Source organism: Anarhichas minor, unplaced genomic scaffold, assembly GCF_050575085.1.
Source record: "Anarhichas minor isolate MPS153535 unplaced genomic scaffold, ASM5057508v1 ptg000095l, whole genome shotgun sequence".
NCBI lineage: Eukaryota > Metazoa > Chordata > Actinopteri > Perciformes > Anarhichadidae > Anarhichas > Anarhichas minor.
In genome coordinates, this window is record NW_027466541.1 from 1,042,501 (window position 1) to 1,057,500 (window position 15,000).

General features: G+C 45.6%; 2 protein-coding genes and 1 long non-coding RNA gene across 6 annotated transcripts in view; 2 read left to right on the forward strand and 1 right to left on the reverse strand.

Annotated features, from left to right (window-relative positions):
• The window catches only part of LOC142939228 (uncharacterized), a 15,943-nt gene extending 10,776 nt beyond the window's left edge, over positions 1-5,167 (forward strand). For both annotated transcript variants that reach the window (XR_012949938.1, XR_012949939.1), the window contains exon 6: positions 3,745-5,167. This is a non-coding gene — a long non-coding RNA (uncharacterized LOC142939228). The remainder of the gene's footprint in view (positions 1-3,744) is intronic.
• Positions 1-11,105, reverse strand: part of qsox2 (quiescin Q6 sulfhydryl oxidase 2) — a 19,166-nt gene extending 8,061 nt beyond the window's left edge. Inside the window, exons 1-5 of one of the 3 annotated variants that reach the window (XM_076082471.1) lie at positions 10,756-11,105; positions 4,975-5,075; positions 4,820-4,868; positions 4,575-4,680; positions 3,729-3,819 (exon numbers count right to left, since the gene is read on the reverse strand). In XM_076082471.1, coding sequence (XP_075938586.1) covers positions 3,729-3,819; positions 4,575-4,680; positions 4,820-4,868; positions 4,975-5,075; positions 10,756-10,999 — 591 coding nt within the window. In that variant the 5' untranslated portion in view covers positions 11,000-11,105. Of the gene's footprint in view, positions 1-3,728; positions 3,820-4,574; positions 4,681-4,819; positions 4,869-4,974; positions 5,076-5,417; positions 6,019-10,755 lie in introns of those variants that run through there. The other 2 variants (XM_076082472.1, XM_076082473.1) reach the window with 2 other exon arrangements.
• Positions 11,106-11,407: 302 nt separating this feature from the next.
• Positions 11,408-15,000, forward strand: part of cfap77 (cilia and flagella associated protein 77) — a 5,050-nt gene continuing 1,457 nt past the window's right edge. Inside the window, exons 1-6 of the mRNA XM_076082474.1 lie at positions 11,408-11,434; positions 11,720-11,872; positions 12,768-12,819; positions 13,463-13,570; positions 13,939-14,041; positions 14,797-15,000. The exon at positions 14,797-15,000 is cut by the window's right edge and continues 40 nt beyond it. Of these exons, the coding sequence (XP_075938589.1) occupies positions 13,508-13,570; positions 13,939-14,041; positions 14,797-15,000 (370 nt within the window). The 5' untranslated portion in view covers positions 11,408-11,434; positions 11,720-11,872; positions 12,768-12,819; positions 13,463-13,507. The remainder of the gene's footprint in view (positions 11,435-11,719; positions 11,873-12,767; positions 12,820-13,462; positions 13,571-13,938; positions 14,042-14,796) is intronic.

Here is a 15,000-nt window from a genome sequence, read left to right on the forward strand (position 1 = left end):
TTCACAAAGAGTTCAGTTTTGTTTGTCAGTCTGTAGAAGCCAAACTCCACCCTGAGCCGAGCAGCCAGCAGTCTGGTCAGCATCAAGCTCACGTCCTCTGACCCTTCACCCCTCACACGGTTTTTCCTCGTTTTCCAAATTGCTAGTTTGGCCAGTCCTGAAAGGAAATTCATTAGTGTGTGGACAGATTTCTTTTTAGCAGAGTAGTTTGGACCATAGATAAAAAGACAGAAAGAAAAGTGTTCTCCTAAGCCCTGAAACCACGCCTTCAGGCGGCTGAAGAGTCTCACCAGTCTGGAGCACTCAACGAACAGATGGTGGATGGTTTCTGTCTGCGAGCAGAAAGGACAGCTGTCTCCTGAGCCAGGATCCAGGTGCACCAGATACCCGTTTGTAGCTATGGCCCCATGTACAATCCTCCACTGGAGGTCTCCTGTCCGTTTGTCTACAGGGGGTTTGTACAGGGACCATCAACAGCCCCTTGAGGGGGATCCCCTGCCAAAAAACTCGGTCCACCTCGACACCCTCACTCCTGCCAGAGAGCGCAAGTTAGAGACCTTCACACTGACCTGATACGCTGCTTTCCTCCCCAGAGTCTCAAAGTCCCCCAACTGGGGTGTCTTTAGAGACAGCAGGATGTCCTCCTCATCCTCCCACTGTCCCACAGCAGGACAGACAGCCAGGGGTGGGAAGACATACTCACCGACATATTCATCGTCCCATTGGTCAGATATTGTACGGTCTCCAACAAACGCTCTGAGGACTTCTGGTAGGGAAGCACAGACCTCCACCAGCCTGAGCAGCAGCCTGCTGGACCGGATGTTGATCAGCTCCGCTAGTTGAGGGATGGAGGTCTTCATCAGATGACCCAGCTTCACACAGCCGGCCTCTCTCAGTCTGGATCTCAGGCTGACGGACGTCAGGACCTGGGATGTGATGTAGCTGCTTCCAAACAGCGGCTCCTCAAAGAGCCACATCCCTGGTGTCGTCACAGCTCTCCGCTGGACTGTGAAGACCTGCCACGCCTGTAAGACGGACTGGTAGAACAGTGTGGGACCAGTTAGAACCACTGATTGGGGCTGAAGTAGGAACAGGTGTTTGTCACAACCTAAGCGTCCGGCCCTCCTCAGCAGCACACAGGCAGTATCAGTCCATGGCAGGCCGAAGCTGTACAGCAGTCTCTGAGCTGTCTGCAGTCTGAAGGCTGTGATGCGTGATGCGATGTCCACCAGGCCCTGCCCTCCCTCCTGGACCGGCAGGTACAGCACCGCAGATCTCAGCCAGTGAGGCCCTGACCAGAAGAAGTCCACAACTGCCCTCTGGATTTCTTCAATCAGGCCCTGTGGTGGAGGCAGGACTACCAGTCTGTGCCAAAGGGTCGAGGCAACCAAGTCATTGACAGTTAGGACCCTCCCCCTGTAGGAGAGCTGAGGTAGCAGCCATTCCCGTCCAATAGACCTTCCTGTCACCTCATCAACATTAAACAAAGATACACGCCGTTCAGCGAGACGCCGCTCGATATTAACTCCGCCACAAACCGCTCCTCTTTCAGAAACACCAGCACACCTCTGTTCATCCTGGAGGCGTGTCCCACACGGTCTCCCACAGCCAGGAGAACCGCCTCTACCGGGACACACGGGTCGGGCTGAACACGAACTCCATGTCTCAAAGACATGGACAACGCCTTAGAGGACGCCATCCCCGACAAGAAACACGGTTCTCTGTCTGCCAAAACACCACTAATCACACCAAAATACACAGACAACAACCTCAAACCACCACAACTCAATCACACAGTAAACTATGAAGAAAGATTGAAGAAAAATCAAACATTTAGCAACGCTCTCCACCAGAGAGAGAGATTTTTTTATTTTTTATTTTTAGAAAACCTTTATTTTCTTTGAACATGTTTCTTTATCATTTTAAACGGTTAAACAAATAAAGTCCAACAAACATTAATGTGTCTTTGATTGTCTTCAGACTGTGAGATCTGACTCTCACTTAGCACCATCTTTGTTCAGTTCTTTGTTCACTTTGTGAACTATCTTCTTCAGTCTGAAGCCTTCCTGCTTCGTGAGACCTCCTCTGTCCTTGCTCCTCATGTGAGCTCTGGCAGAGCTGGAGAGCTTCTCTTTGTCAGAGAGGTAGTCCTCCACTTTGGCTCCTCTCACGTTCTTACTCCTCTTCAGAAACTCCTTTATTTTCTCCATGCTGTAGTGTCCAGAGCTCCTACAGCTGCCAGCACAGTGTTTAGAGGGCTCACTGTCAGCAGCAGCACCCTCCTCCTGACTGGACTCAGAGCCCTCCTCCTGACTGGACTCAGGGTCCTCTTCCATACTGGACTCAGGGTCCTCTTACAGACTGGACTCAGGGTCCTCCTCCAGACTGGACTCACACTCTGTTGCTCCTCCACTTTCTTTCGTTGCTGCTTTCTTTGCCTGTGAACTTCCTCTGTCTCCTCTCTGTTTCCTCTTCAGCTGAGGGGCTTTGAGCTGCTCCTCGTCTGCTTCCATGTCCACCTCCCTACCTGTCTCCCCCTGTCCTCCAGCACTCTCCCTCACCTGCTGGACCTCACTTGCCCCGTCCTTCATCACCTCCTGTGTCTCACTTGTTTCCTCCACCCTCACCTCCTTTAACCCGCTCGTCCCCTCCTCCCTGCTCTTTTGGACCCCATCTGTCCCATCCTGTCCGTCTTGCTTGTCCCCTCTGCCCTCCTCAGTACCTGTCTGGTTCTGGTTCTGGTCCTTATGAGAGCTGTTTTTCTCAGGACACGTTCTGCTCTGATGACCCACTTTTCCACAACTGAAACATTTAAAGTCATCAGTTGTTGCATAAATGACGTAGTCGAAGTCATCGACCCTGATCTTGAACACTAGGTTGAGCCCCTTGCTCCTGTTGTTTGGGATCAAGAGCAGCTGTCTCCTGTGAGACACCACGTGCTTCAGGAGAGGAGACCTGCACCCAGAGGACACCTTCTTCACCTTAGACACTATCCTCCCGTGTCTTGATAGTTCTCTGGTTATGTCTTCATCTCTGATGAACGGTGGGACGTTGGACACTGTTACCTTCACAGCCGGTGTGCAGAGAGGGTACACGGGGAAGAAGTTATCGCCCACCTCGATCCCGTTGTCAATGACCACTTCCGCATTTCCGATGGTATCTAAAAAGATGACCACGGCATTGTTCATTCGCGCAGCGGACTTCACGCTGCTGTGGCCAACAAGTTCACCCACAGCCAGGCTGCAGTCCTCCACTGAAACCGGGAAAGTCGGCGGGATCTTTATGCCGTGTTTCCTTGTGAGTTCGGTCATGTCCATGGTGGCGTTTAGCAGCCGACCAGCTCGCACTGCTCGACTGCAACCACTCACAAAGACCCTAAAACCCGCTAAATGTTCACACAAACACCGTGCGATACACTATCACATCCAACGTTAACTAGTGACGAAAAAATACCGAAAAAAAAATCAGTGTTAACCGCTCTCAAACACGCTCCGTCAACTCTGCACTCCTTCCACTCAGAGAGAGAGAGAGCGAGAGAGAGAAAAAAAATCCATGTCTCTCTTGTCTCTAAGGGTTCATCTTCAGAGTGAACAGATGAATGATGAAACACTGAGAGACCCTCTGGTCCCTCTCTCACACCGGTCCACCTCTCCCACCTCTCCCCCTCCTCTCCCTCCTCTCCCTCTTGTCCACCTCTCCCTCTGGTCCACTGTTATCATGACCGTTACCTCTCGTCCTACGTAGGAGTCCGGTTCCTCTACGATGATGGCGGTGTAGTGGTCTGACCTTTGACCCAGCAGAGGGAGCAGCTCCACAGAACTACAGACACACAGAACCACATCATGTAATCCAGGAAGTAAACTAGAAGGGACCACATGACGTCTGATAACTCATTCTGTGTCTGCGTCTGTCGGTTCTGTCTATTCGGGTTGTGTCTGTTTTCTTCCTTTGTCTTTTGGGCCTGTGTGTTTTGCCTGTTTCTGTTGGTTGTGTCTGTTGCGGTCAGTTGTGTCAGTTTTTGTGAGTCGAAATCAGTCGTTTCGCTCTGTTGCAGTTGGTTGAGTGTGTTGTTATCGGTTGAGTCAGTTGCAGTCAGTTCTGTATGTTCTTTGTTTCTGTCTGTTGCAGTCAGTTTAGTCTGTTGTTGTCTATCGGGTGTGCCCGTTGCGGTCGGTTGGGTCTGTTGGTTTAGTCAGTTGCAGTCTGTTCTGTGTGTTGTCTGTTTCTGTCTGTTGCAGTCGGTTGAGGCTGTTGTCTGTCGGTTGAGTCTGTTGCGCCTGTTTTGTCTGTTGCCCGTTTCTGTCTGTTGCGTTGGTTGTCTGTTTTTGTCTGTCGGTTGTGTCTGTTACAGCCAGTTCTGTCTTGTCTGTTTCTGTCGGTTGTGGTTGGTTGGGTCTGTCGTTGTCTGTCGGTTGTGTCCGTTGTCTGTTTCTGTCTGTTGTGTCCGTTTCTGTAAGCGTCTGCCTGTTCTGTCTGGTTTTGTCCATTCCTTCTGTTTGCAGTCAGTTTCTGTCAGCTCTGTCTGTTCCCTCAATTCCTTTTAGTGCAGATTGGCTTCTTTCGGGTTCTGGTACCTGTATGGTTCCAGTGCAGGACAGTGGTCCGGCCAGTCCACCTTGGTGTGGTTCTGCAGGATGTTCACCATCAACTGTCTCACTGACTGGATCTCTCTGTCTGCACCTGAAGACAGACAGGTAGAGAGACAGACAGACATAATCTGTAATCTGAGTGTGATGAAGAAGTCAGTGTAAAACAGCTGAAAGGAAGCATGAGTATATGAGTAAGTGACCCTTGAGTTTAGAGACTGAAGATGTCTCACCTCTGTAGGACGTCCCTCTGTCTGTCTCTGGACTGTGAGCATGAAAGTACTGAGGACAGACAAGAGTACTGTTATTATGTAGTACTAGTACACGGCATGATATAGCACGAGCATTATATACTCAGCAGTAGTACTCAGCAGTACTTGTGACCTACTTTGAATGTCGGGTAGAACTTGATGTTGAACTCTTTACAGACGTCAAAGTTTTCTTCCTGAGCGCAGTCCAGAACCCCGATACGGACCACCTGCTGCCAGTCTGAGGGGAAACAGACAGACATTAATAATAATAATATTATTATTCCAGTAAAAATGTTTTTATCTCTTCATTTTCAATAAGATACTTCAAAATAAAAGCACTTTTTAAAAACCTGATGGTCATTTTTACTTTGAAAGGATGAGAGAGTTTGATATTTAGTAACTTCACTTGACGTTATATCAACTAATAATATATAGTTTATTGTTTATATACAACGATGAAGTAATTACGTGATGTTTTTTCTTTATGAATAAATATTATATAGAGCTAACAGAGCACGCTAAGCTAACTGAGCTAGCTAAGCTAACTGAGCTAGCTAAGGTAACATCTCTTTTAACTCACTTCTCATTCATTACTGTCAAACTATTTCAGTCTCTTGTGATTCCGGTTTGACTCCTCGTTGCTAGGATACCTCACGTGTCACCTGTCCGTTGCCCAGAAACACGAGCTCTTTCCTTTGACACGACCACCTGTTAGCTTAACGAAGCTAACTAGAGCTAACAGAGCTAACTAAGCTAGCCGAGCTAACTGACGCTAACTAGAGCTAACAGACGGTAGCTCTGCTTTGGCCCCCAGCTTCCTCTCTCCAGTGCTCCAGATAGGCTTCTTTACATCTCGCCATGATGTGTTTTACTCTGGTTGGTGTTTGGAGAGCCTTGTTGTTGAGAGACTGGTCCCCATGTGTCTGAGAGGAGGCAGCTAGTCTCAGCACCAGCTGACATAGGGGACTCTTCTCTGGGCTCAGCTCTTGGGTTCGGAGGGCTTTGGAGTGGAGGGTGTCTGGGGGGCTGGATCTAAGGTGATTGAAGAATGTGAGTGCTCTCTTTTGGATGTTAGTGATCAGTGGGTATCGGCCTAGTTCTGCTCTACATGCATCTGTTGGTGTGTTTCTGTGTAAAATGTGTCTGCAGAATTCTGCGTGTAGAGACTCTGTTGGATGTTTGTCCAGCGGGTATAACTGTGATGACTGAGTGGACCCCATACTTCACTACCATACAGCACAATGGGCTGGATGACACTGTTAAAGATTTTAAGCCAGATTTTAATTGGGATTTGAAAATTATAAAATGTTCTCTTAATTGCGTGTAGAGCTCTTCGAGCTTTTTCTTTTAGTGCATTCACTGCCATGTTGAAACCCCCTGATGCAGTTCTGGTTATACCAAGGTAGGTATAACTCATACTATGTTCAATCATGTTGGTGTTTATGGTAAACTGGTATTTGTTCTCCTGACATCTGGGGCGTTTTTGGAAAATCATGACATTGGTTTTCTTCATGTTTACTGCCAGGGCCCAGTTGTGACAGAACTGTTGCAGCTGTTGCTGTAGTCCTGGTTCAGTAGGAGACAGTAGAACCAGGTCATCGGCATAAAGCAGACACTTCACCTCTCTCTCTAGGAGGGAGAGCCCAGGAGCAGCACATTGATCACACTCAACAGCAAGTTCATTTATATATATATTAAATAAAGTCTGACTTAAGTTGCAACCCTGACGAACACCTCTTTTCTGGGTGAAGGATTCAGTTTGTTTGTCTCCAATTTTAACAGCACATCTATTTTCCAAATACATTGATTTAACCAGATCATATACTTTGCCCCCTATCCCACACTGTAGGAGTCTGTAGTAGAGCCCTTCATGCCAAATAGAATCGAAGGCTTTCTTGAAATCAATAAAACAAGCAAATATTTTACCATTTTTTGTTTGGTGGACATGTTTGTTAATTAAAGTATGAAGGGTATATACAGTGGGGCAAAAAAGTATTTAGTCAGCCACCAATTGTGCAAGTTCTCCCACTTAAAAAGATGAGAGATGCCTGTAATTTTCATCATAGGTACACTTCAACGGTAAAATAAGTAAAATAAGTATTTGGTCACCTACAAACAAGCAAGATTTCTGGCTCTCACAGACCTGTAACTTCTTCTTTAAGAGGCTCCTCTGTCCTCCACTCGTTACCTGTATTAATGGCACCTGTTTGAACTCGTTATCAGTATAAAAGACACCTGTCCACAACCTCAAACAGTCACACTCCAAACTCCACTATGGCCAAGACCAAAGAGCTGTCAAAGGACACCAGAAACAAAATTGTACACCTGCACCAGGCTGGGAAGACTGAATCTGCAATAGGTAAGCAGCTTGGTGTGAAGAAATCAACTGTGGGAGCAATTATTAGAAAATGGAAGACATACAAGACCACTGATAGTCTCCCTCGATCTGGGGCTCCACGCAAGATCTCACCCCGTGGGGTCAAAATGATCACAAGAACGGTGAACAAAAATCCCAGAACCACACGGGGGGACCTAGTGAATGACCTGCAGAGAGCTGGGACCAAAGTAACAAAGACTACCATCAGTAACACACTACGCCGCCAGGGACTCAAATCCTGCAGTGCCAGACGTGTCCCCCTGCTTAAGCCAGTACATGTCCAGGCCCGTCTGAAGTTTGCTAGAGAGCATTTGGATGATCCAGAAGAGGATTGGGAGAATGTCATATGGTCAGATGAAACCAAAATAGAACTTTTTGGTAAAAACTCAACTCGTCGTGTTTGGAGGAGAAAGAATGCCGAGTTGCATCCAAAGAACACCATACCTACTGTGAAGCATGGGGGTGGAAACATCATGCTTTGGGGCTGTTTTTCTGCAAGGGGACCAGGACGACTGATCCGTGTAAAGGAAAGAATGAATGGGGCCATGTATCGTGAGATTTTGAGTGGAAACCTCCTTCCATCAGCAAGGGCATTGAAGATGAAACGTGGCTGGATCTTTCAGCATGACAATGATCCCAAACACACCGCCCGGGCAACGAAGGAGTGGCTTCGTAAGAAGCATTTCAAGGTCCTGGAGTGGCCTAGCCGGTCTCCAGATCTCAACCCCATAGAAAATCTGTGGAGGGAGTTGAAAGTCCGTGTTGCCCAGCAACAGCCCCAAAACATCACTGCTCTAGAGGAGATCTGCATGGAGGAATGGGCCAAAATACCAGCAACAGTGTGTGAAAAGCTTGTGAAGACTTACAGAAAACGTTTGACCTCTGTCATTGCCAACAAAGGGTATATATAAGGGTATATAAGTATTGAGATGAACTTTTGTTATTGACCAAATACTTATTTTCCACCATAATTTGCAAATAAATTCTTTAAAAATCAGACAATGTGATTTTCTGGATTTTTTTTCTCATTCTGTCTCTCATAGTTGAAGTATACCTATGATGAAAATTACAGGCCTCTCTGATCTTTTTAAGTTCTTAAGATCTTTTTCACCCACTCTTATGAATGGGTGAAATGAGCCCTTTGCTCCAGGAGTCAGGAAAACACCCTGACTGTAATATGATGTTGAACAACTTCAACACTGCACCCTGCATCTCTGGGGTGCTGCATTTGAGCATCTCATTTTTGATGCTGTCTGGACCACAAGCTTTCCTTGGCTGGAGACACTTTGTCTGTGTGCTCAGTTCTTCCCAAGTCATTGGGAAATCAAGGGGGTTCTGGTTGTCTTTAATTATTTCTTCTAATGTTTGGAGTTTTTCTTTTGTAATATATTGGTCTGAGTTAGTTTGATTTATTGGTATATCTTTGTACAAATGTTCAAAATGTGCTCTCCAGATGTCACCATCTTGGATGGGTAATGCCTGTGGCTGCTTTGTGTTGAATTTGTTCAACATATCCCAGAATTGATTTTGATCAATGGCGTTCTCAATATCTTCAAGTTTCATGTGGGTATAGTTTTGTTTTTTGTTCCTAATTGTACATTTATACGTGTTTAAAATTTCATTGTACCTAATGCGTAGGGCTGGGTTGTTTGGTTGGCGATGTTTTTCATTTGCTATTTTTCTCAGGTCTTTTCTGATGCTCTTGCATTCTTGATCAAACCATTTTTCTGTGTTTTGCCTTTTTACAGGCTTCCGTGTTTGTTTTATAAGGTCAGCTTTAATAGCTGCCTTGTGAAATATCATATTGATATCATCAATGGCCTTGTTTACACCGTCTCTGGTGTGGATATATTGTTGTTGGTCATATATTGATATGTCATCTATCAGATCAGGTGAGTTCAAGGCCATGATGAATTTGTCTCCACTGTCTGGGGCCCATCGGTAAGTAGCATTTAATTTAAACAGCTTACTGGGTTCTTTTTTATGTCATTCATTTGACCTGAGAGTTTAAAGAACAGATTTATTTGGTTGTGGTCTGAGAGGGGGGATTGTTGTCTGACAGTGAATGCACTGATAGTGGAGGGGTCCATGTCAGTGATTGCATAGTCTACGACACTAGATCCAAGAGCTGAGGAGTATGTGAATCTTCCTAAAGAGTCCCCTCTGAACCTACCGTTAACTATGTACAGGCCTAAGGCCCGGCAGAGATGCACGATCTCCTTGCCACTTTTATTTATTCCAGAGTCCAGGTTGTTCCGGTGGGTGATGGTTGGTGTGGTAAATAAGGGAGTTTGACCAAACACATGGTTGTTGCCCTGTGGGTCGATGACATCAGGTTCAATTCCTGTTCGTCCATTTAGATCTCCAGTTAGAAGCACGTTTCCCTGGGCCTGGAAACAGGCGATTTCTGAATGAAGAGTTTCAAAAATGTCTTCTTCATAATAAGGAGAATCCACTGGGGTTATATAGATAGCACAGAGATATAGATCTCTATCAGTTATGCCCAGAGTTTGGTGTAACCTTAACCAGATGTGTGATTTACCCTGTTTTACTGGTGAGATCTTATGGCAAAGGTCTCCTTTATACCACACCAAGATCCCCCCCGATGTTCTGCCCTTGCGTATGTTTTTAAATTTGATAGAGGGCACTATGACTTCATTATATCCTGGAGGACAGTGAGTGAGTAAATCATTTTGACACCATGTTTCTGTTAACACAATTATATCAACGTCTTTGATAGATTTCATGAATTCAGGGTTTCCACTTTTCAGTTCAAAGGTTGAGGAGTGGAGACCTTGAATGTTCCAGCAGCTTATATGAAATGAGCGCATTTAGAAAAAACAATCAAAATGAACCTGTATAGTGAGACAAATATAAAGAACACCTACCATGATTTATACATGTACAATACTGATAATAATAATAATTTTGACATAAATTTCATGGGGGCATGTACTATTTTCACTAATATTACCACTATACTGACTACTACTAATGCTGTTATTACCACTATTGATTAACAATATATTCTGTTATTCAAGTGGGAAGGTGTTCTCAGTGTGTTCATCTTAGCTGAGCAGAAGCCGGGTGCTGTCTGTCTGTCTCTCTCTGTCTGCATGTCTCTCTCTCTGTCCCTCTGTCTGCATGTCTCTCTCTCTGTCCCTCTGTCTGCATGTCTCTCTCTCTGTCCCTCTGTCTGCATGTCTCTCTCTCTGTCCCTCTGTCTGCATGTCTCTCTCTCTGTCCCTCTGTCTGCATGTCTCTCTGTCTGCATGTCTGTCTCTCTCTCTCTGTCTGTCTGCATGTCTCTCTCTCTGTCCCTCTGTCTCTCTCTGTCTGTCTGTCTGCATGTCTCTCTCTGTCTGTCTGTGACCGGTATCAGGGGTTCATGTTCGGATTGTATTGATGCCGAACTAAAGGGTGGGTGCACTAGAACCAGGAAACCAACCGAGCGGGACTTTAGCGCGTAGCTTCGGTTCCCCGATGAACCGGGAGTGACGTAACAGCAGTATTGTGACCGGAGTCTGGTGCGCGCGTGTACCTTTGACGTCCTGAGCCAGAGCCCTCCACGTGCTGGAGTACTGGATGCAGTGACCGCACCACGACGAGAAGAACTGGACCAGCCAGGCCGACGAAGAGCCACCGACGGCCGGCTTCAGGCTGCTGCTGCTCAGGACCACCAGCGGGTCCTCCTCCGTGTACAGCTGGGACATCCGGGTCCCGGGACATCCGGGGACTGAGAGCCAGAGGACGAGCACCGCCGCTCGGAGCCAGAACCGGAGCATCAGAGAGCCGGAGGGTTCGAGTCCACAACGAGCCGAGAGACGGGGTCCGACATGAGAGCGGAGAGGAGACGATGTGTGAGGACGGATGTGACGTCTCACTCTGACCGGAAGCAGAAACAGTTCTCAACACAACGACGTGAAAACAGAAATATTTAAACAGTGAAACGTCACCGATCACACTCATCAATATTTAAACATAATAATAATAATAATAATAACAATAATAATCAGTGAACATGATTATCTGTTGACCGAGTGGGTTTGGGTTGCTATGGTAACGGCCGTTGTGTCCGCGCGGTTTCTTTCCTGAAGAGTTGAATCTCATTTAAATAAACGATCTTTGTTTAAACTGAGGCTGCGCGTGGTGACGTAACAACTGTGCGTGCTGCGTCAGTACACTCGGAGATCTCCGCACTCATGGAGGAAAAGCTCTTTGTAGGTGCTGATCAATAATATAAATTAATAATGTTGTTAGTCATTAATTATTAAATTATGATGAATGAGATTAAAGAACTAAACATCAACATTTTACACAATACATTTATCTAACAAATCTAAACTCCCCAGAACTCTTAATTTTATTTAAACGTTATATATTGATATATTAATCAGAATATTAAAAATGAGCAATATAACATTTAATTAATTGTAAATGTATTGATTATAATTTATTTATGTGACCACCTCATGGGACCAGCCCTGTGTGTTCTGTGGTGGCAGGATCCTCAGAAGGGCCTCCATGGACTGGCCCCCCAGCCTGTAGTCAGCCATGAGGTCTTTGTGACCGTCAGAGAACACAGCCAGGCCCACGAGGATGTAACGGAGCATGGACCGGCTCTCGTTCCGTCTCCAGCTACACAATACAGGACAGAGGTACTTCCCACACCGAGCTTCTCTACAATGTGATGTAAAGTGGTTTGAGGTTGAGTTCTTCTTCTTCGTGCAGCGCGTGTGTGATGCGTACCTCTATGAACACATGAGAGCAGCTGCACATGGGCTCTGCTGCTGGAGCGTGGTGAACGCTGCAGCAGCAGACAGCACCGGGCTGAGAGACATGTTGTCTGGTGAAAGTCTTCAGTGGGACACAGGCCTGGTTCCTTCTCCTTCCATTGACCTCAGGAGCTACAGCTGCTCCATCAGCTCAGCTGACGATGTCCTCATGAGAGAACTTTCTCCATGTGGAGGCTTCACCAGCAGCAGCACATCTATAGCATCGCTTTTCATCAAGAATGTCGTCTGCAATCCAGCTCATATGAACTCGTGTGGTCTTGGCCACTTGTTATCAGGTCACTGTGTTCTATGAATAGCATCTGTGTTTCTTTATGATGTCTTACTTTATTATTAATACGCAGTATGATCCAACCTGCTGCTGCTCTGTTCATGTGAAGGATTCCTGTGTTTGTGCTCATGAGCTCTTCATCGAGACTCTTTATCTCACTCTGCACTAAATGATGGAGATATAATCACAGTAACTTCTCCCGCTGTGATCAGCTGATCCTCCGTCATCACAAACAGACGGCGCTTCTCTCCTCGCATGCTTTCCTCCATGCGTCCCTGGTGGGAGGGACTAGGACGCAAGGAAAGGACGCAAGTGAAGGAAACGGGGATGCAGTTAAAAGAGACTTGGGATGTGCCCCATGTTTTCCTCACGGTCCCTGAACGGAGCACAGCTCTGTGCTGCCCCCTGCAGGCCGCTTCAGGTGAAGACAGGCCTCACTATCACAAACTTTATTGTGAAACTTCCGGTTTTGTTTTGTTTACATTTCAGCGTCCTATTTCCATAGCAACGGATCGGCTAGACCACGGAGGACAGGAAACAGGTGATCGTGTTTATATGTAACTTATATATATATAACTTATGTGTGTGTTTTTATCTAATTATCGACTAAATAACGTGTTTATGAACAGAAATGTTCATATTAAGTTAATAAATTAAACATATTAAAATGTTTGTCTTCAGAGAAACTTAGTGACTTTAATCAGAAGATTTAAATGATTTAAATAAACAAAATCATTGTTTATTTATGAACACGTTGGTTGTTTTCAATGTTTTTATTATATATAATATATATATAACATAATATATATAATAATATATAACATATTATATATATATGATATATATTATATATATGATATATATATATATAATATATATATATAACATATTATATATATATGTATATAATAATAATATGAAAATGTTAAATATTCACATTAAACATGTAAATATGTTAATATTTATTAATATATTTACTATCTGTAATAATCAGAAGCTCATGAAGTTTTGACCCGTTGTTGTGACGTCATCATTAATAACTTATGTAAATAAATGAAACATCTTCACACTAAAGGGCCACTTACCAGCTTTCTGAGCTTCAACTGTCTTCATCTGGACCAACAAGCCAGTAAGTGGCCCTTTAGTGGAGGATCGCTGATAAACGGTTCTAACTGCTGTTACAGACAAAACTCTTCTTCATCATCTTCATCATCAGCCACAGAGGAAGCATGTCGTCACCCAGAGTGGGCGTGGTCAGAGACTCCATGTTGACCAATCCGCTGCACATCAAGGTAAACACAAAGAATCACTTAGAATGAAAAATAAAGTAAATAAATAATTCTTCTTTTATTGTGAAGGAGCTGGGGGAGACTTTTACTGTGAAAAGGCTGCAATTTACTCTCGTTTTTCCAGCAGTTTTGCTGTCAGTTAATCCGTCTGAACTTAATTAATAAAAGATATTTATGACGATAAATCACATCCTTTCACCAGCTGTGGATGATGACATCACACATTTGTAGTGACGTCATAGTGAGACCTACTGATGCAGGAGGGGGCAGCACAGACTAGCTGTTCAAGAGTCCCTGAACGCACCACTGAGGAGGGTCTGTAATAATGATGATGATGATGATGATGATGAGGTCCTCCCTCCTGTGGGCAGGCACCTCTGGGTCAGACCCGGTCCAGAGGTCTGTCACTTCCTGGTCCAGAGTTCACTTTCGGAATCAGCAGCGGCTCGCTGGGAGATGGAGGCGTGGCCGAGGGTAAGCCCCACCCACTGTGATCAACAACAAGACTCAACACACATGTAGCATCACCATGTAACATTAGCATGTAGCATTAGCATATAGCGTTAGCATGTAGCATGTAGCATGTAGCATATAGCGTTAGCATGTAACATTAGCATTGAAAACTCATGTTCTTCGGGCTGTGCCTCATGTGCCGAGACCCGGCCACCAGAGTGTGTGTGAGTGTGAGTGTGTGAGTGTGAGTGTGTGAGTGTGTGTGTGTGTGTGAGAGTGTGTGTGAGTGTGTGTGTGTGACTGTGAGTGTGTGTGTGTGTGAGGTTTAACAGCGGTCAGCTGTCAAAGTGTGTTTGCTTGAAGGAAACATGCCTTCAGGCAACCATCACTGCTGTCACACACACACACACAGGTCTGGTGTGTGTGTTGTACTTCTGTCTTTGTGAGGACATTTTCAGACTTTTATTTCATGGTTTTATATTAATACTCCTCTTGGTTTAAGAATCACTGATTATTATTCTGCTGCTATGAACCAGAACCATCTGAGACTAGAACCAGGCAATGGTTCTGGTCTCAGGTGGTCTGGTTCTGGTCTCAGGTGGCTTGTTTCTGGTCTCAGGTGGTTCTGGTGCAGATTTGCTTCCTGTCCCGAGAGTCCAAACTCAACCTGGAGTTTTCAGTTTTCCGTTTTTTTTGCTCCACAGATGTGAAACGAAAACCTTGCAGTCTCTGAGTTGTAGTTGTAGTCTCTGAGTGTTGTCCCCGTCTCTCCTCAGCTCTGTCCAGCTGGAGGGTTCAGTCCCAACGTGGAGACTCTGCTCCTCACCGACCGCTCGTTCCGGACTTCGTGTCTCTGAACCGGGACGCGGTGAAGTCCGGCCTGGTGACGTCCAAAGAGCTGAGTCAGTACCGGGCTCAGAGGGGCAGGGAAAGGAGACAGAACCCCGCCCCCAAACACCAAGGGGGCGTGGCTTCACGGC